The sequence below is a fragment of the Myotis lucifugus genome, unplaced genomic scaffold (assembly GCF_000147115.1).
Source record: "Myotis lucifugus unplaced genomic scaffold, Myoluc2.0 scaffold_101, whole genome shotgun sequence".
In the NCBI taxonomy this organism is placed as follows: domain Eukaryota; kingdom Metazoa; phylum Chordata; class Mammalia; order Chiroptera; family Vespertilionidae; genus Myotis; species Myotis lucifugus.
In genome coordinates this window covers 2,880,560-2,902,417 of record NW_005871149.1, presented here as the reverse complement: position 1 = coordinate 2,902,417, position 21,858 = coordinate 2,880,560, and the positions used below count along the sequence as shown (strand labels likewise).

At 42.8% G+C, this 21,858-nt stretch overlaps 1 protein-coding gene across 2 annotated transcripts; it reads right to left on the bottom strand.

Annotated features, from left to right (window-relative positions):
- Window positions 1–1,007: 1,007 nt before the first annotated feature.
- On the bottom strand, window positions 1,008–21,234 carry SLC16A4 (solute carrier family 16 member 4). 2 transcript variants are annotated; one of them, XM_023757079.1, is made up of 8 exons: window positions 21,151–21,234; window positions 15,071–15,203; window positions 14,241–14,402; window positions 13,918–14,079; window positions 12,244–12,759; window positions 10,203–10,414; window positions 9,084–9,177; window positions 1,008–1,649 (listed from the first exon to the last, which is right to left on the bottom strand). In XM_023757079.1, the coding sequence occupies exons 1-8, from the start codon at window positions 21,232–21,234 to the stop codon at window positions 1,525–1,527; spliced, it is 1,488 nt and encodes a 495-aa protein (XP_023612847.1). In that variant the 3' UTR covers window positions 1,008–1,524. The 2 variants fall into 2 exon arrangements, with proteins under 2 accessions (XP_023612847.1, XP_023612848.1); XM_023757080.1 differs by having other exon boundaries at window positions 14,241–14,384.
- Window positions 21,235–21,858: the final 624 nt, after the last annotated feature.

The window sequence follows — 21,858 nt, the reverse complement described above, 5'->3', positions numbered from 1 at the left end:
GAAGTTAGATATTTACATTTAAAGGTAAACCCTATGCATTTTAAATAGGGCCAACTACTATTTTTAAGATAACTGAGATTCGAACCCAGATTAATTTGGTCCAAAGTTTATGCTGGGCCTTAAAAAATGCAAAGATGAATAAAACATTATCCACCTGGTTGATCTTTCAGACCGATGGAGATGGTTGACATGTAAGCTCACATAGCACTCTGTTAAAATTTAGATGGCGTTCCAGGTGAGAGAATGCTGTAATGCCAAGGAAGTTTTTCAGAGGAGGTGGCCTTTGAGTGAATCAGATTGGGAAGGATACATGAGCCTTAGGATTGTAGCTGGTAGCAAACCTTGCACAAAGGTGTCCACAAGGAGTGAGAGAGGGTGTGACACTTTGGAGCTAAAACCAGGCTTTCAGTTTAGGATTTTTCTCTGTAGGGAATCAATAGCTATTTTAAAGCAAAAAAGAATGGAAGGATGTAATAATAATAACAATGACAACAGTAATAGTTTAAAGGAGCATTCTGAAGGAGATGCTAAAGGAGATTGGTGTTACTGAGAACTCTAGGTGTTTTTTTCCTTCTTAAAATTACCAAGTAATGAAGGGCTCTCATTGACAGGTAATTTCTTAGTCTAAGTGGCTATTGACATGTAATTTCTTAGTCTAAGTGGCTATTGACATGTAATTTCTTAGTCTAAGTGGCATTGTTAATTAGTTAACATAATTTTCCATATGTAAGAAGAATCTTTTAGTTTAAGGATATCTCCCATTAAATGCCACCTATTCAACTTTCATATAAAACTTGTAGGTCTAAAGAAACATCTAGATAATTAGCTTGAATATTTCAGGTAATTAGATGTAGGGAAAAAATAGTATTGTTTGGATGGGCAGGAATACTATTCAAATGATCTTGAAATAAAGGGTATTTTTAAACATTTTTTAATTACATAGCAATACAAGTTTATCAAAGAAAATTTAAGAAACAAAATAATGCAAAGAAAACAAAAAATACCTCTAATCAATAAGCAAAGATAAACTTTTGGGGCGTATATAATATTACAATCACTAAATAAAGTTTTAATATTCAGATTCCAGAGTTCTAGTCAACCAGTGGATATATTTAATACCTTAAATTAAGGAAAATGTTTTTCTGCCTTCACTTATTTTATTTACTGAATTACCATGCACAATTGAGAGTTTGGTTATTATTACAGTTACATTCTGATTTTCATTTAATAACTAAGGTGGCTGCTTTAACTGATTAAAATGATAACCTATTAAGTACTAACAAATGGCATGCTTTCCGTTGCTACTACCCCTTTCTTTCCACCAATTCATTCTTAGGAATGGCAAAGGAAAAGGGAACCTTAAAAACTATTTGTTTTGCCTTCTTATTTTACAAATGAGGAAACTGTTCTGAAATTTTGTGTCCGGTAACTTATTCCTGTAAGTTTTCTTTTGTTTCTAATGACTTACGAGTTTAGCTTTTCTTTTGTTAGCTTGCACTTGATTGCAGTCCTCTCTCCTTCCGGTCAGACTCTGCTTTTCCATCTCTCAGCCAGTGGTACAAAGAAAAGGGAAAGTGAAGAGAGGAGGAAGCATGTGCCAGAGAAGTAGAAGGAGCCTGCGTATGTCTGGGTGTAGTCATATAACCAGCCTGGAAGGACGAGCAAACCTTCCCGTTAGTCATTCTCAGCCATGAACTTTTCTCGAAGAAAAGAACCTCATGTACTTAACCAGTCTGTATTGTAACCTATTAGAAAGTTAGTCCAGCTCCTTACCTGTCTTATTTCTAGTGATGGAGTTACTTGCATCCGTTTCACTTGATTTAGGGACTCAACCCTTGGAGACAGTCATTGTGGACCCAGAACTCATCTCCGATCTTAGAAGTTGGAGATAATTAGGAACACCTACCATTTCATTTTCTGATGAATCTTATTAGAAGGCACCATTCTTACAAAGAAAACAATTGTAAATTCCTAATGTTTTCCAAAGAAAAAAAGTAAGAGAACTGATCCTCCCCCCTCCCCCACCCCCAGCAAATGTTTGAGTATTTACTGTTCCCAGCAGTGTGCTAGGGGTTGAGGATACAATGATGACCCCAAAGAGACGTGGTCCTGGCCCTTGCAGACTGTACAGTTTAGTGGGGGGTTAGGTGTTAACCACATAAATTTCAAGTGATAAGGGCTATGAAGGGGAGGTTCAGGACACCCTGAGAGCATAGGAAAAGGAACTGACTATTTGGTCAAGTGAGTTAAATGATGGCTGAAATTCTCCCTGACATGCTCTTTCAAAGCATGAATGGGGAGGGGTCCTCGAAATCCTTAGGCTAATGGCACATACTAGAACTTAAGTGAAACCCCTTTTAAAAAACAAAACAGTTTTGACCTCACAGACTCCCTAAAAAGGTCTCAGGACCTCTGGGGAGTCCACTGACCACACTTGACAGCCCCTTTTCTAGAGATTGTATGCATTTTATGTTTTTAAATGCACACTTACATTAAGGCTTTTATATTTAAAATCCAAAAAAACTTAACGAGAGTTAAAGCTGTTATTCTGATTATTTATTTTAAAAATGTTGGTGCTGTATGCTGGCACAGTTCTGGGTACTGGGGATATACCCATGAACAAAATAGATGGAAGTCTGCCCTCATGGGATGTACGTTGTGTCTTTTGATTTTTGTTTGTATCTTGGAACATGATTTCTCACTGGAAGTAAAGAGTATACCTTGTCCTCTTTGTTCTCTTATTTGGCTCTGAAACAGACTTTAAAAATGTTTTTAGATATTTTTCATTCGCTTTATGTTTCTTGTTCGTAATGTAATGAATGGATGGAATGTTTTATCGCCTCTTAAATTCAGCTAACTTTAAGTTGCTTTTTACCTATTGACTCCTTGTTTGATCAGTGACCACAAATGCTTTTTGGAGTTAAGCAAAAGAGTGGGTGAAACCTACTAGGACAAGTCCTTGTTGATTGTGATTGACCTTTATATACCTGAAAAATAGGTGACCAATCTCTCAACTTCTAGAAATTTCTAGGAAGGAGGGAGTTTGAAAAACCACCACATTCCCTTTTATCCCTTGTCATTGTTGCCTTAGTCCCACCAGTACAGCAAATTTACCAGCATATATATATATATATCTCCTGTGAATTATGAGACAGCAGTATTAGAAATAATACTATGGGAAAGACTAGAAATTCTTGGGTATGGAGATAAACTGTTGCTAAAGGTCAGGAGAGCATAGCTAAAAGTAGTGAAAATGAGTTGTTTTTTAAGAAATCCCAGAGGGCCTAAAACATTTTCAGAGAAAATGCTTATAAGCCTTTAATTTCACCCACATACACACATTGAAAGTCAGAATGTTGCTTTAGAAACATTAAAGATTAATGAAATAATTTGTTTTAAATCTGTTTTTTCTCTTTATACTTGATAATTGAGATGTTAGTATATATGTTTTTTTGTCTTATCTCTACGACCCAACTGCCATTCAGTTCATTAGTTTTGTAAACCAGTTTCTTACAGTGAACACAAAAGGGATTAGAATAATATGTCAAGTTTGATTTGTAATCTAGGATTTTAAATTCATTTTAATAAAATGTCAGCATTTTAAAACTATTTAACATAATGTTATGGGTTAAGCCATACATGTTTAAAGATGATTTCCCCCCACTCTATTTGGTTGAAATAATTAGCCTTTCCCCACCACTGAATAATAAAAGAACGCTGTATAATTGGTCAGATTTTATCAGATCTCTGTACTTTTTAAAGAATAGTATGAAAAAGCTGTATAACAGTCCTTAATTCCAAAGTTCCTTGATGCTAGTTCAAGTTAGTGGCTGAGAATTCTGTAAGAGACTAGCGGTGTTGAACCAGAACTTGCAGCTGATGGGCTGCAGCACAGGGGCCAGCTTCCAAGGGTCCAAGACAGGGATCTCATCCACAGGCCCCCGGAGCTGCTGGCTGGCGGGTAGCAGCCTTGTTTTACTCTGGGTGTACTATACCGTATTTTCTATCAGTGCCATGATGGGAAAATACATAGATATTTTCAGTAATCTTGGGAAATGTGGTTTAGCAAATTTCAACCTCAGTGTCTTTTAAGACCGGAATTCTCCAAACGCCTTATGATGGAAACTTGCAGTAAGATTTATTGGGTGAGCTTTGGGCATTGGCTCTGTGCTGTGGGTTTTACTAAAACGATTGTGGTCTATGTTAGGATTTTGAAGCTTAAATCCTTGGCCTTGCAAAGGAATATGTTTGCAAGGGAAGGACTAACCCCCCTCCTCTTTTTAAACCACACTAAAGAGCTATTTGGATTTTTTTTTTTATATTTTTGTAGGGAGTCATCCATCCTGGAAATACTGAATCAAAACAAAATTGCATGGTCATTATTTGTGGGGGAATCACTGGATAAAGAGATAATTTACATGGTTTTCCTTTGCCTCTTGAGGTTATAATACATCCCTCAGTGTTTAGAGGACAGAGAACCTTGCTCTGCTTTCTCACTAGCCCCCACTTCCTCCCACTCTCCAGGGACTTATAGCAGACCAAAAGGTTGAGTTGTTTTGTTTGTTTGTTTTTCAAATACAGTTTCAGGCCATGGAGAAATTCCCAACTGATAGGCCAAGATGACTGATGAATGTGGAGCATATGCTTGATAACAGGTGGATTGAGGACTGGGCGTAATATTTGTTTAATATTGTATCCGAAGTGAGGAAGGAAGAGACATAGAACATGACCTATTATTTCATGAGGAGGTGAACTTATCTGTGTTAGTGGGACAGAGGCAAACTTGGATGAATTTTCATCTAGCCACTGTCTTTTCTTATAAAACACAGATGAAGAGTTAGTGCAGTTTCACTCCATGGTATTTTTGATGAGCTGTGAAGTAAGCAAATAATAGTACGAGAGAGAGGTATTTCTTTTTTCTTTCTTTTTCCCCCCACTTTTAATTTCTTTATTGATTAAAGTATTACATATGTGTCCTTACCCCCCCATTACCCACCACCCCACTCATGCCCTCACCCCCCTGTTGTCTGTGTCCATTGGTTAGGTTTATATGCGGAGAGATATATTTCTCCTTTAGGAACTAGTTAACTTGAACTTGTGCTGGCGTACAATCAACTTATAATTATTTGGCCTTAGAAATAGCTTTCCTCGAGTTTGTTGATAAAAACAACAAACACTTTTGTGAAGTACCCTCTGGATTGAGTGAAGCTTTAGTATAATTTACGGCCATTCTTTTTATACCACAGCTCAGAAAGTCTTCATTTAAAGGTAAGAAAATGGAGACATGGCTTACCTAAATTTTCTGTTAATGAAGTGGAAGAAGAATGCACGTTCTATTAATTCTCAGTGTTTGAGGTTCCAGGTTGCTGGTTTTAGTATTGAGTCCTGTCCGTGTATGTGCCATTACTCAGTGAGCAATGGAGGAGCATTAAGAAAAGATTGTCTTCTCTGTATCCCATGGAACAGCTAGCAGAGAGCTGTGCTAATAAGGGGCTTGGTAATTACTGAATGAATACTGAGCTATCAAATAATTGTTTCTGGTATTTTAAAGGAGTTTTCAGAAGATAATTGGTATTGATATAAATATATATTAGCATAGTATGTACACTCATCAGTTGGGAATGGGGGGTATATAGAAGAGAGGGAAACTATATTCAGTTCTGTTTTATAGTCAGCCAATATGGGCCCTTGGTTTTATTTTTACATGAAACAGCCTTTAACATTTTGAGCTCACACATCAAATGCCTTTGGATAGAAGATTAGGAATTTCACATAAGCAGCTTACATTTGACTAGTATGTTGGAGAATATGACTATATACTTGCTTTTTTTTGCCCAAGGCACTATTTTTGTATTTATATTGCTGTCTGAAGCTCTACTTTTGTTAACAGGGTCTACTAGAAATATAATGTTTTAAAATAGCAGTGCTTTTCATTTCCCCACAACTTCCCAAGCTTCCATCTTGGTGCCAGCATGTAGATCTGGAGGCCAGCATCCAGCAAAAACAGCAGTTGGTTTGGGATAACTGATGACATTTGGCCTGTGTGTAGTTCTGCTGATCGCCCTAGGTCACATTATTAACTATGAATTTGTCACTGAGTATTGTAAAGGAACAGGAGGGGCGGGCTGTATGGGTGCAGTGGGCAGTGGGGTGGCTTTTAGAGGAGGTGTGTTGTTAGGGAGTAATTTTAAACTTCTATCCTTTTCAATCCCTATCAGTGAGTTTCAGCAAAGATTTGATAAAGAATTTTGTTGCTACTATATTATCATAATCATGGTTTTAAAGGTGTATAAATAATTTTTTTTTTTGCCAAATGCTCTATTTACATTTTTAAAAGAAAAAAGTGTGTTTTTGTTATGTAAGTTTGATTACATAACAAACTCAGGTATGATTCTTATGGGTTTTCTATGTTTTATGAAAATATGCTGTATATGACTAACTTGCTTTTCTTTTTCATTTCCACACAGGAAAGAGAAAAATATTGTTCAGATAACTGATGTAACCATTATTAACTAGCGTTTGACTGAGGATTACTGTGGAAAGTTTTACTGTTTGCTAGATTCTTTTATAGGAATTTCAACTTTTGCGATTTGGTAATAACAGATCTAACAGGTAAGTAAAAAGAATGAGAATCTCATACAATTTGAAGATCTAAGCTTGGTTGAGAATTTAATATTTTGTAACCAGAAAGCCTGTTGATTTATTTAAAGCTGAAGGCCTGTTGATTTATTTAAAGCTGAAGACAATAATGGAACTGCCAAGGCAGCATTTCTGATGTTTCTTGGTAGTTGCTGTTGGTGTCAGAATTTAGGAACAAACCTAATGGCCTTTGTCAAGTCCTCTGTCATCTCACAGAGGAATGTGTTAAAGAGACAAAGACTTGCTGAAGTTTCTCCCTCCCACTGAGTGGGCAGTGCTGCATTGCGGTCAGTGAGAGTCAGACCAAAAAATCTATACATAGGCTTTCAGCAGCAGCCTTAACACTTTCTTCGACATTTTTTCCTCCCCAGAACTTAAAAAATTTATAGTTGCCCAAATAACATGCTCAGAATTAGCAGGTAGAAATTATATCATGAGTTTCCTTTCTGCTGGGGCATTGTGGACTTTGGGTAATAAAAGACTCGTAAATTTTTTTTTTATTATTCACTGATAGTAAGAAATGTACTTTACATCACATATACTTGAAATACATAGGTATGTGTGTGTAAAATAAAAGTTTCACAATAAAGGGATGCACTGTTTTCTAATCTGCTCTGTTGTAGTCTATCCTTTTTCATTCAAAGATAAATGAAAAGATCACGACCCAAGAAATTGATTTCAAGACACACACACATCTGCAGCTTTTCCTTTTCAGGTAGCGGTCCTCACAAAACATGCCTCGTCTCTCATACACGGACCTCTTTGAATATTTTAAGATGTGTACAAAAACTGGAATGTAAAATCTCTAAACATATTGTAGTTCAGTTCCTTGCCTTTCTCAGTTGCATGAGATGCGCTGTGCCCTGGAACTGGTTACCGCCCTATGTCTTTGGCCTGACAGGCTACGAGTTCCAGGCATCATTGGACCCAGTGAAGAGGGGTCAAGACGGAAAGAAATGCAATGAGCAAACTGTACTTGGGCTCTCTTTTCTGTACCTCACTGACCTGGGCGCTGGCCATACAGTAGTTCTGCCAGATGTCTCTGGTGTTTGGTTTTCTCTTACTAGTCCCTATAGAACAATTCTGGCTTGACTCTTACATCCCAGCCTGCTCTCCAGGTATGAAGTATAGACTGAGTTGGACAATACGGGAAGATGTGTGTTCATACGTGCAAATAAGGATTTGGTTGTATATTTGTACCAATTTTAAGAATGATAGTGGGCAAGCTCAGACCCTTTTTCTGCCTCACTTTAGGACTGAAGGAGGCAAATGTAAGTTTTAAGTTGAATCCCTTTTTGTGGGTGTTTGGAAATGCTGTAGTAATTTCTCCATTCCAATATATTGAGAACTATAGTTTGGAAAATACTGAAGTCTGTTCCCTGTAAGTAGTTAGTCTTTTAATAGTCTTGGATTAAATGTCCAGTTAGGTAGAAAGTGAGTAAAACAACAACAACACACTTCCGTCTTAAAGCTAACTTACATGATCAGAACTCCCCCAAATTGTACTCTACTTGTATTTAATGTTCACCAGCGGTCCCACACAGCCTCTCCACAGAGATTCTGGCCTTTAGGCCCAGTATCCTCCCACCTTTGGTACAGACACAAAGTGAAGGGCCTCCATCCCCCTTTGACCATCAAGAGATGTTGAGCCCTAGCTAGTTTGGCTCAGTGGATAGAGCGTTGGCCTGGAGACTGAAGGGTCTTGGGTTTGATTCTGGTCAAGGGCACATGCCCAGGGCATGTGCAGTAGGCAGCCAATCAGTGATTCTCATCATTGATGTTTCTATCTCCCTCTCCCTTCCTCTCTGAAATATATTTTAAAAAAATAAGAGATGTTGCCAAACCGGTTTGGCTCAGTGGATGGAGCGTCAGCCTGCGGACTGAAGGGTCCTAGGTTCGATTCTGGTCAAGGGCATGTACCTTGGTTGCGGGCACATCCCCAGTGGGGGGCGTACAGGAGGCAGCTGATCGATGTTTCTCCCTCATCGATGTTTCTAACTCTCTATCCCTCTCCCTTCTTCTCTGTAAAAAATCAATAAAATATATTAAAAAAAAAAGTAAGAGATGTTGAGAAGAGCAAAAGGGTCAGGCTTGCAGATTCAAGCTCTATAAAAGTGACTCCTGTTCAGGTAAAAATGGTAGTGGTTCTTTTTCTTTTAAGCATCCTAGGTCTTTGAAAACTCGATAAAACTGTATTGTCTTCCCAGACAAGTAGACATACATACAATCTCTGCTCTAAGACGCCCAAGAGGCTGTAAGAACTTAATGCACACCTGTTGAATTAACCCTCAGGTTCTCCTGGACTGGCGATGGCTTGTGAGGGTTGGTACAGGCACAGCACAGATATCAGCAGTTTCTTTTAACCTGATGTTGTCATTACATGTTCCTGTTAATCACGGGTCGGCATTTTCTTTCATTTGCTCAGAACATGGCTAAACTGTTACCTGCTATCGGTGGTCCAGAAAGGACAGCTATCCCAGTGAAGAAACTGGAAAGTCCCATAAACCTGTGTACTGCAGAATTCCCAGACAGGTCAACCTGTAGGGATTAGAATTCACTGTTAGCCAGATAGATGGTGAGCTTCTGTGGAGACCTGTGCCTAGCAGGGACAAATGCTGTTTGTCATCTCAAACTGAACCGTTGACTGCTGGGGTGATTTGGGTGGCCTTGTGCTCCGAATTGTGAAAGAGCTGAGGCAAATAGGGACCAGAAGTTTCGCGAGGCAGGCAGTGTTTCCCCTTTATGAGTAAGGAACATTGGTTTTTGTTTCTTAGGTCTTTTTGGTGGTTCGGGGGTACGTTTTTCCCTGAACCTCGCTGCTCTTCTCTGTTAGGAAATAATATTTACAATCTAGCTGACAGTGGGATTCTTGAATCCACCCGAGGCTGAGCATTGGTTTGTAAGCAATCAGACATTATGAGGAGTTGACTCAGCTTTAGAAAGTTTGGCTTTTGCGTAAGCCTCGTGTATTTCTTGCTGCACTTAGGCTAACATGGCCTTGAGGCCAGAACTCGCCCAGGGATTGTGTTCCGGCACATGGGGACTTGGTGCTAAGGAGAACCCAGAAGTTTGTATGTCAGTTCCACTTGGGTCCAGGACTTGAAGTCGATCGTGGGTAAAAATGGAGAAGAGTTTTATTAAGTGCCCCTGTTGAAATACAGAGCTTCTCAGTAAGAGAGAAGTCACACTGGTCAGGAAGGCCCTTTTCTCTCAGAGCTCTTCAGGGTTGTGTCTTAGAGGGAGCCAAAGAAGTTTCTGGAACTGAAGGGAAGAAGTGAACAGAAGCCTGACCTGGGAAACTGATCAGCAAAATGGAATCCTGCTGGTCCCTTATTGGTTCCCATTTCTTTCCTGTTCCCTGTGGACAGTCCTCCCATCATTCCAACCCCCGAGGTAAGATGAGTAACTGGATTAGGATATAGCTACAGGGTTTCTGAGGCCTTGGCTGTGATGTTTTGTAATCATAAAATTAATACAAAATATGTGTTCTCTTTGGGCAACATTATTATTCATCCTTGCTTTTACTAAATGGTTTAACAATGTTAATGAGTGTGTCTACTCACCAGAACAGGAAGTATCAATGCCAGGTAACCACCAGAGAAAATGGCGAAGACGACGGTATAGGTCATCAGTAGTGGGAAGGTGGTGGCTAACGGAGCAAGCAGGTTAGTAATGCCACAGAGTGCGAGGTAAGACTTGTGGTAATGGTACTTGCTGGTCCAGTTTTGATCAGCAATCCATCCAGAGAGAAGCTGACTGACTGCCTCAGTGATACCTAGAAGAAGTTTGAAAGGTCTTATGAAATCCTAATTCCATTTTTCCCAGCCCCTTTGAAGAATGTAAATGCCTAAGGCATCTTTTCCTAAGTAATAAGACTTCATCCTTAGGCTAGGACACATGAGAAAAAAAAACGGTTTCATTTGCTTATCAGTAGATTATATCATTTACTTACTAGTAAGTACTCCAGACACATCTAGTAAATTACCAGAAAGTTCATACCACTGAGCTGGGAGTCCCTGGTTACAGAGGACCCCGGGCTCAGGGAGCCTTCCTCAAAAAGGAAGTGTGAGTTTGTAAAGACTAGTGGGCCTCCGGTTTGTGTCAAGGAGAGTCAGAGGGTGGATGATGAGTATAAATAATAAAGCCTTATGTTTACAAAAAGAAAAAGGAGGTGTTGGGACTCTTTTATAATTGCATGTGAGGATTTGAAAATTAAGTCCTTCTCCAGAGGTTGTTATGCTTAACTTGGAAAATATGTAGGAAGTCTGGAAATGGGAGATCATATTTTGAACATGACCTGTGATGTAACTTGAACAAAATGTAAGAACCACAATTTGGCTTAATTTCATAACAGAAATTCTTAACCTTTATCCTGTTAGAAGCTAATGTAGTGGTTAAATACCAAGAGATTTTCCCCAACAGTAGCATGAGCTGTGGTGGTTTTATGCTTCAAATCCTTCCTACAGTTCAAACATAAATTGCTCCACACACACACATTAAAAAGAAATAAAAATACAGAATACTACTATTTCTGTATTTTTACAGTTATTTCCTAGGACACATACTGAGTTTGTTATGTTCTTTTGTTCCATTATATAGCCCTAATCTCATCTACATTGATACTACTAGACACTTTAGTGAGAACGTCTGTTGAGCTATGTATCTTTTGTGTGTGTGTACATACATTTTATTTGATTGAGAGTACCTGTGCAGTTGGAGGCGGAGTGCAGTCAGTTTTGTAAGGCTTGGTGAATAGTCTTGCAGAGGAAAGTCACTGTGAGCTACTGAGACTTTCCAGATAACTGGAGATAACCAGTTCCATTTCGTCCCTTCTCAGTTTTTAAAAACTATCAGTCAGCCCTAACCGGTTTGGCTCAGTGGATAGAGCGTTGGCCTGCGGACTTAAGGGTCCCAGGTTCGATTCCAGTCAAGGGCATGTACCTTGGTTGTGGGCACATCCCCAGTAGGGGGTGTGCAGGAGGCAGCTGATCGATGTTTCTCTCTCATCGATGTTTCTAACTCTCTATTCCTCTCCCTTCCTCTCTGTAAAATATCAATAAAATATATTTAAAAAATAAAAAAAAAAAAAGAACTATCAGTCAGTCCATTAGTGACTAGCCGCAACAGGCATATATATGTCTTACTATGAGTTCAAGTGGAAAATGCTTAGCTGCAAATATTAGTAGAACATGATTGCATGCTTACAATGGGCCAAGCACAATCCTAAACCTCTCATACATGACTTGTTTAATCCTCATAACCTTATCAGGGTAGGTAGGTACTATTATCCCTCTATTACAGATGAGGACATTGAGGCACAGAGAAAGCACATAACCTGCCCAAGGTCATACAGCTCGGAAATACAGAGCAAAAACTTGACCCTGGAAAGTCTAGCTCCAGAATGAAACCTTTCAACCAGTGCACTATGCTATCTACCTGGAATTTCTTTTGCTCCTCGAGTGATGGTTGCCACTAAGCACCAGCTTTTAAAAATACTGTATTTTCCAACAAATACCTAATGTCTACTGTGTCAGACACCTATGAAAAACTAACAAGACTTTCTGTTTGCTTGTTTGAGTGTGAGGTTGCAGTAGGCTTTCTCACCAGCTACAGAAACGAGGTAGGAGGCGTCCATCATGTCGATCCCCAGTGTTTTGGCTCTGGCTACCAGGTGGAGGGTAGGGATCAAATATGCCAGCTGACTGAAGAGAAGAGACCAGGTAAATATGCAGAAGAAAGGGTTCTTTAAAAGAGAAATATCACAGAGGTTTTGTTTACAGCTCCACAAAGTAGCCTTTTGCTGGAAATGTGCATCTTTAGGTATTAGGAACAGTCTGTTCCTGCTTGGCCCATCGTTGACCTCTTCGTTTTGGTGTTGCGAGTCTATGAAACCTGTTCCGGCTTGTCCAACCTGCATAGTCCTGTCCCTGATGGGGAACTCTGGCGTCTCGCTGCAGTGTGACATGTCCGCCCCGCGCCCTGCCTCTGGACCACTTGCAGGCAGGCTGCTACCTTTATCTTTCCCATCAGAGTTGCTCCCGCTTGTGCTGTGGATGGCTCTCAAGAGCATACTCGAAGGCACCAAGTTCAGTATGATAGCTCCAAATAACATAAGGGCACCTAAATAGAGAGAAATCTCAAAGTTGTTAAAAATGACCCCTCTCATTTCATAATGCCCTGTTCTCAGGCTCAGAATATTCATAGTGTTGCTAAATAGTCATAGCGCGATACTTCCTTGAGGTACTGCTTTGTCTCCCGATTTTAACTGGAAGTAATGAAATCTGATGACTTGTTACCATACACACTGCTGTATCCTTGTGAAACGGTGGCCTTTTGCAGGTAGGACACCAGAAAGCTGGCATGGAAGGAGAGTTATTTGTGCTAAAGGAAAAGAGAATAAGAGTTTTCTTGGAGAAGCCGGGGGAGCTATTTCAAGTGTTAGAAAATTACATGGTGTTTTGAAGAGGGACTTGAAATGCTCTGAAGTGGGTATAAATGTTGAAAGAAGGCAGGTGCCAGTTTCGCCTCTGAAGCCGAGTAGGTATGTCTTGATTTCCGCGTGGCCTGACTGAAGCTGAGGTGTGTGTGTTGCTCCTAGAGACAGGGCTGGCCGCAGGTCCCGCCTTCCTGTCACAGGTTTGTCAGCTGGGCCTGTTCATGAGACTCCTGCACAACTGCTCTGTGTATTTATGTCTGTTTCTCTAGAAGTAGACATATACATACATATGTGCATATCATGTTTCCAGTAATGTAAGATGATTTAATACAGATATTTTCTGTAAGGCACAAAGAAAATTGTGAAGTGAATGATTTTCATTCATTTGTGTAAAAGATTACGTATTAAGGAACATAATCTTTTTACCCCCCCCCCCTTTTTTTTTTTTTTGGTTCTGGTTTAGTGAGTCCAATGGAGGAGGCATGTTTTATGCAGATTTTTTCTTAAAGGGAGAATTTGGAAAGAATTCTTTGGTGGTGGAAGGAGAGGGTGCCCTTGTCTCTCCAGGGATATCGCTGTCCCTGCAGGGTGTTTCACAGCTCACAGAGGAGCTCTGTGCCCCAGACAGGACCCTGGGCTGAACTCGGAGCTGCTGGTGTGGCTGGCAGAGCCTGCAAGTAGTTCAAGATCTCGCTGCTGTGTATTCCCCAAGGAGGAGGAGCATGATTCTTTAGGAATCATTTCTACTCTGGCTCCAAACATCTTCACCTCCAGTCATCAAGGGGAAAAACTGAACTTGAAATCTTGCAGAGTTGATAGGTCAGACACTTAGAATGACTCACCTGTCCAGTCATATAGATCTATCAGGACTTTTGCAAAAGGTGCCAAGAGAAATGTCAGTCCCATCCCTGAACGGGCAATAGCTGTAGAAAGCCCTAATCGTTTTTTGAAGTATTTGCTCATTACCACTATTGCTCCTTGGTACAGGAAAGCGGAACCCAAACCTAAAAAGAAAACCATAATAGTTTGGAATCACTTACATGAGGTGCCTTGTACCAGATGGATATTCTGGACCGAGATAATGAAACTAGGCCTTTTGGACACGTGGCCAGTAAGAGGGAGGTTCCTAGTTCCCTTTTTTCTAACCTTTTTACCGTGGACTCACCAGGTAAAACTCCCATAGTCACACACAGAAAGGGGATGCTCGTGGCCCAGCTGCTGATCACATATCCACCGGAAACGAGGAAGGCCCCAAGCAGGGAGGCAGTCTTCTCGCCATATACGTCACAGATAATGGCAACCAGGGGGCCTTGGGGAGAAAGAAAAGCTGGTACTAGGTGAGTGCTTGGCGTCCCTTATCCTGGCGTCGGTTGAAATGAGCAGCTTTAGGAAAACACTTCGGAGTCTTGTGTGTCCTTCACAGAGGTATCTGTGTTGGGCTTTACCAGTCCCAGTCCCACACTGTTCGCTTTGTTTTTTAAGGAAAAAAATATAAATAAGCAGGTTTGGAGGTGAAGCTTACTGAGAATGCATTGCAAAACCTCCACACAGTGAGAGTGCGTCTGGTGGCCTATGACTAGGACAAGTTTGCTCCTTAACCTCTGCACCACGCTAGGCTCCAAACAGAACTGCAGGAAAAGGAATTGGTTCCCAACTTGTTTTGCGAAAGGTTAGGTGATCAGGTCAGAACTCCGAGGTCTGACTTCCCTGCTGACAGGGTGGCTCACTGAACCTAGGGAAAGGCACTGTGGAAAGAAACACGGCATGAGAAATCATGCAGTTAAGTAGTTGGACTCTGACTCCCACTTTCTTTGTTTGAACTCTGTAATTTTTCCAATTTCACCAAGTCAGGTGGAGGCTAAACACTGCAGGTTTGTCCTTTTCTTGGCTGTCTGTATTAATAACGACCCTGAGTGTAGCGCGCCTCATGCTTGTTCCTAGAATCGCCCTCTGGGCCTTCTCCTTGGACAGCGACCTTATCCCTGGGCTTCATACCTGCAGAAAAGCTGAGTGATGACATGATGGAGCCAATCCAACTAGTTTGCTCTGAGGTGCCTTCAAATTCTTCTTGAAAAACCACAAAGAAAATTGCAAAAGTCTTGTTCATCCCCAAAACAAACATGTTGACCTAAATGAAAGCAGACAGAGTCCAAGTCAGGGTGCAACAGAGGGGTTACAGCTGCTCGGGGTTCCGATTCCCCAGCTCGCCAGCACTTACCGTTCATACATTTTATATTTTATGGGGTGGTCATCCCCTAAGGGCTTCTCTAGGCACTTTACATGAGTATCCCCTTGAATCATCACAAGGCTGTGGAGTAGGAGTGTCACTGTTGTACTAGTGACCAGGAAATTGAGGTTAAAGGAAATTGCTGAAGAGGGGGGGGTACTGGGGTTGAGATTTGAACCCACATCAACCCCTACTCTACTGTTCTATGACATTAGCATCTGTTAAGCACAGCCGAGTCCAGTTACCTTTGTGAGAGATGCGTGTTGGTCCAAAAGATGAATTGTTCCTATCAGTTCCTGGGTTAGCTTTGCTTTAACTCTGCTCTTGAGCTGAGTACCATTTATCACCTGATATATATAAGTAGGGTGACCATATAGTAATTTATCCAAATTGAGACACTTTTGAGAGCAAAAGGGAGCACTGTTAATTGTGCCAGGACAAGAGTAAACCAGGTCACCTGGTTGGGTCACATGCCCGCTAGGAGGCGCTCTCCTTGGAGGTCAGGTTTCTTTGTGTGGAGTGCTAGTATATATGCCCCTAGACCAGTGGTTCTCAACCTTCCTAATGCCGCGACCCTTTAATACAGTTCCTCATGTTGTGGTGACCCCCAACCATAAAATTCTTTTCGTTGCTACTTCATAACTGTAATTTTGCTACTGTTATGAATCGTAATGTAAATATCTGATATGCAGGATGTATTTTCATTGTTCGCGATCCACAGGTTGAGAACCGCTGGTGTAGTAGTTAAGTACTGGTCTGCACAGTCAGCCTCCTTGGCCTGAGTCCTGGCTCAGCTTCCTACTGGGGGTGTGACCTTGGGCAAACTATTTCTGAAATAAGAATCCAGCTGGGGGGGGGGGAGTTAAGCTTCGTACATTTTATATTTTACAGAAGTTAAGATTCCTCTTTTGTATAGTGGAGATGAAGTCAATGTTAGCTAGCTCACAGGACTGTGAAGATTGAGAAGGTTCTGGTAAAGTACTTAATACAGATGTTTCTCAACTTATGCTGGGGTTGCACCCCGATAAACCCATCATGAGTTGAAAATATTCTTGGCTGAAAATGCATTTCATACACCTAACCTACTGAACATTATTGCATAGCCTACGTCAGAGATGCTCAGAACACTTACGATAGCCTACAGTTGGGCAGAATCATCAAACAGACGATTTTACAATAAAGCATTAAATATCTCATGGAATTTACCACTTTTGTACCATCGAAAAGTTGAACAATCATTAAGTCAAGCCATCAATTCAGGGACCATTAAGTAGCACTTAATATTCAAATTATTAACTATGATTTTATTATCTTTAACCATTAATATTTTTCAAGCGTTTCAAACTCATTCATATAACTGTCTATCATATCTAACTCATGTCAACTCATCCAAAACGAAAGTCTTTCTCTTGTCCCATGCCCACTTTTCCTTCTCATTTCCCTTTTATTGCTACCGTCTACCCACTCAGCCGAGTCAGCCTGCCTCTTCGTTCCCTTAACCCCTACCTGCTAGAGAATCAAGACCTTCCCCTCCATCCCCAGCTAGACTCGTATTTCAGAAATAGTATTCTCTCCTGTCTGGAGAAAGGGACTAAGAACCAGAGGTGGTGCTCCGAGGTTGCAAAAGTTGGGGGTGGTAAGGAGGTCCCTTAATAGATTTTTCCCATTTTAACTTGATAGAAGCTACTGCTTTTTCATTATTTACAGTGAACAATGCTATGGACGCCAGGGCTCTATATTTAAAAGTGAAAACTATTTTATCATGCCCTCATTAGGACAGTTTGTCATCAGCATGTGCCCAGAGGTATTTCTATCAGGAAGTGGGGCTACAGAACATGCAAGAACCTCGAACGACCCAGACTTGTTTCTGTTGGTTCAGTATACAGAGTGGTGATTGCGCCATCATGAGCAAGGGCACAGTGAGGCATCATTCTGGAAAACATCCTTCCTCTTTAACCACGGGTTCTGTGCTGGCATCTAAAGGGTGCTGGCCTCTGCATCCTGAATTTGGCTAGCTACTGGTCTCCCAGTTCAGAAGCTGGCCGCTCTGGTCCGTCTTTGATGTCTGGGCAAAGCAAGTGGCTATGACTTGTATCTAATCACTGAGTCTGCGTCTTCCCCTGTGGATATCAACAAAGCCAAGGTCAGCCTTTGCGTCTACCCTGCCTCCCTTATCTTGTAACCTTCCAACTTTGTTTCTGTTCTCTCCCCCAACCCCTACCCCCCTCACCGAGAGAACGTTTATTAAAGCTGGGAACAGTGAAACAAGGACAGGCCTAGGATAGAAGAAGAAACAGAGGAGAGGTTAGGCGGGGAAATGGCCTAGCTGGGCTGCTTTGGCTCACTATGGAGTCAGAGAAAAGGGGGCCTTGTGGACAAGTTCAGAGGGTTTGTCCAGGATGAGCTGCCGCTGCCCATTGTTCACTGGGCAAGTCCCATGGGGTCCTTTAGAGTTTAGGAGGTGAATGCCTGTGGGGGAAGAAGAGGAAGGGAATGGTAAGGGTGTGCTCCCTGGAGGGAGAGCACGCCTCTTTTTCTTTGGACTCAGATATTAAAAGTCTTTTCCCCAAGCCTAGATCTCTGCTTTGTTAAGCGGATTAGACAAATTTGGATTTCATCCCATGCTTTGGACCAAGGTCGCTGGGTTTTAGTCCTGTCCGAGTCCGGTCAGACGTCAATGGGCTCACCCCAAAACAAAAGCCTTTGAAATTTTCCTGTGGCTGATCCAGCACCGTTATTTCCTTTTTATCTTTAAGGGCACGCCCCCCTCCCCCCCAAGAACTTCCTCATCCAGATCATTTTAATTAGAATATTGTCTTGGGGCTGGGTCAGCCACAGGGGCCCCTTTTGAATAAAGAGCATCAGGTTTTGTTAGAAATTATTGTTTAATAGCAAGTTTCCTCCACCCTAGATTCCCCTCTAGCATCCCCTTGCTCTTCCTGACCTTCACAGACAAAGAATAGTCTGTTAGGTTATCTGCACTTCCTCTGTCTCGGCACCCCCTGTGCTGGCTCTTATCGAGGTTATCAGAGACTTCCCTGTGGCTACACTAACAGCCCTTTGTCATCTGACTTCTCAGCAGCTTCTGCTCCTCTGGACATTTCTGCCTTCCCTTAGGGGGTGCTGCATGCCTGGACCCCTGACTTCTGACTGCTTCTCGGTTTCCTCTGTGGGCAACTCCACCACGTCCCTAGGTCTCGATTCCCCCAGGACTAATTGCTCTTGGTTGCTCCGCCCTCTCCCTGGCATTTGGACCCACCCGTCTCATTGTTCCAGCCACCACCGATGCTGGTGACTCACAAATTTCAGGGTGCAGACCCCGTGCTCCACATGCACATGGACTGCCGCACGCCCCTCAGACTGTCCAAAGTCAATCCACCCACGCCATCTGCAGATTCCCTCCCTTCCCTCGTTCCCCAGCTCACTGAATGGCATCTATCAGCCTCCAAGTTGCCCAAGACAACCCAGGATTCCGACTCTCCCGGAGCTGCAGTTACTCTGCAAGTCTTACAGGTCTACCTCCTCAGTGTAGCTCAGATCTGTATTCTCTCCATCCCCATCGCTGCTCCAGAACTTAGGGCCTTACTGTGTTTTCACCTGGATCATTGCAACATCCCTCCAATGGATGCCCCTGCCTCCAGGCCTCGCCCCAGCAATCCCTATCCACCCTGCAGCCCGAGCTATTTTCCTGGCCTGCAGATCTGATCCCATCACTCCTGCTTCATTTCTTTCTTTTCTTTTTTTAAATTTTGTTTTATTGCTTAAAGTATTACAAAGAGTATTATATATGTCTCCTTTTTTTTTCCTCCCCTTGACCTTCCCCTGGCCTCCCATACCCCCCAGTGTCTTGTGTCCATTGGTTATGCTTTTTCTTTTCTTTTCTTTTTTTTTAACTAGCTCTCAGAGCCTCAAGATAAAAACCAAGATTCTTAACGTGTCATACAAGTCCCCTGCCCATCTCTACAATTTCAGCATTTACCACCTTCTTGTTTAGTCAGAAGTGTGCCCATCAGTCAGTCCATCTACTCACCAACAGGTATTTATTATGTGCCTACTATGTTCCAGGCTGTTTATAGGGTCTGGGCTTACAGTAGTGAGCAAACATGGTCCCTGTCCTCATGAAACATCCAGCCCAGTGAGGCAGACTGAATATTGGCAGTCATGCCAATATGTGAAGTGTGGCAGCTTAGAATGAGTCCTTTTAAAGTCAGGAGCTCCCAGGGAACATGTCGTGGGTGGCTTTTTCCCTCACCTCCTCAGGAGCTCATCTGTTGTAGAAAAGTACTGGTGATGCATGTAGTCACCGAAGCAGGCGTCTAACTGGCCTCCGACTGCAGGTGATTAGCTTGTTAATGTTCCTTGTTAACATTTTGGGACCTAGTATATCTTATCCTATATAATGAAAGGGTAATATGCAAATTGACCCTAATGGCAGAACAACCAGAATGACCACTCGACCAGTCACTAAGAGGCGCACTGACCACCTCTTGGTCCCTTTCCCCAGCCGACAGGCTCCAATTGCTCAATGGCGAACTGGGAACCTGGGTGGGGGTGGGGCCGGCTGTGGGCAGCCGGGGAAGATGGCCCTGACCTCAGGCCAGGCCTAGGGACTGTACCTGTGCACGAAATTCGTGCGCCCAGCCTCTAGTGCTTTTATAAGCAGCATCACACCCACCCGCCCCTGCCCCCCAAAGCAGGACATTGTTTATTAATCTGGTTATGAGGCAATTTTTCTTATCAGCAACTACATTGGATAAATAGCTTCCTATCCTGAGGGTAATGTAGGCTAAGCAGGGTGGTTATTGGGGAGAAATGGGGGAGAACCAGACAGACCCTCACCAACAGTGCCATCCTGCCAAGCCTGTATATGGGGAGGTGGCCCAGCCATGGGAAGGGCTCTCAGACCTTAGCATAGTTTCTAGTAACATTGAGATTCCACGTTCTTTGGTAATGAGGCTGATGTGTCACAAATGGCCGTCTGGTTAGGGACTGTATTACACAAGTCCTGGCTGAGACCTCTGCTCCTGCTTTCCCTTCTCTGTCACCAGGGAGGAGGCCTGAGCTGTAGGCCTGAGGGAGGAGGGAGAGTTGGGAGGGAAGGGGTGTCTGTGAGTAAACTGATTTGGGGACACGAGGAGCTGTCGAGCTAGTGCCCATCTGTAGGGTTGTTTGGGGCTTAGCTGTGATAGGATTCACCGATATTCTAGAATGACCATGCTGACATTCAGATCAGGAAGAGGGAGAGAGAAGATCATTAAGAAACAAGTGCCGAGTCCAGTTGGCTTACGGATGAAGGAGAAAAAACAGGCTCCCGGTTCAGAATTTTGTGTCCTTCCTTCTCCAGACATCAGAAATACACAGGGGCCGATTCTAGCTCACCTGTGGCTGGTGGGGAAGGGTTGGAAGGCAGCAGCAGGCAGGACGGAGGAAATGTCCCCATCCCCTGTGAGTGAAGGAGGTCGCTGCCAGCAGTTAGTCTACGCTGGGCTGAGTGCGGACCCCACGCAAAAACGCTTTAGCCCCTGCCAGTGCTACTTCCGGGGTGGCTCAATGTGTGCTTGTCCCCAGAACTACCTCGTGTAGCCAGGGCAGAACTGTTGATGGTGACGAGCGTTCTGTGGTGCAGGGATGGGAGGGAGGAGGGGGACGAGACCAGATGGGAATGCTTTTGCTTTTGCTCAGGTGAACGGTTTCAACCTGGGCCCATTGTGGACGGCTGACTTGAGCAACCACTGGCAGTTTCTGGCCTGGCTCTGCCCCCTTTCCATTCAAATGCCAAGGCTTTCATAAGGGACCTCGGCCTCCAGAGGCCGCCTTGCAGGCGGGAGGAGGGAAAGGAAATCCTTACCAGGAAGAAGTGAAGCACAATCATCCATCCCCAACCTCCATCCAGGGCCTGGGTGTAGGGTGGGGCCTTCCTTGCCCTCAGCATGGCGCAGGTCCCTGGGACAAACCCAAGACCGAGTTGATTGAGTTGACAGGAAACAGACGTAAACTTTTACACTTCACTTTTCACTGCGGTATAAAACCACTTGTACTGTAATTTTTTTTTTTAGCCCAACTCTAAAAATAGATGATTTCCTCTTGTTTCTAAAGTTGTTTATAGACTAATTTTAACCTCCAAAACGCAAGCAGGACTTTGTACATCTTTGGGACTGTCCTGCAGGCTGCTTCCTGGCTTCCGCTGGCCGCTCACAGGGCTTGACATCTCCTGAAGCATGTCCTAGTCACGTGTAAAGGCTGCCTGGTCCCTGTTTTTTCTATAATCACGATCCAGGCAGAATCATGGGAGAAGGAAGAGAAGCTAATGATAGGCTGTGATTTGAGGGATTTCGAAGCCACTGAAGAGAAATCTCTTGTCACCAGTTTGGCACTAAGTTGACCACTCAGTTTATTTCAGGCAGGAATTTCAAAGGAGTTAATACGAAGCTCGACCTTACTGATTGTGGGTGGCGGCTCTGAGCACTGTCCTCGGTGTCCTCCCCCCAGGTCTGCACACCAGATCCCAGGGGAAGCTGTGCACCGCCCTCTGGTCCCCTGGGTGAGCTTTCGACTT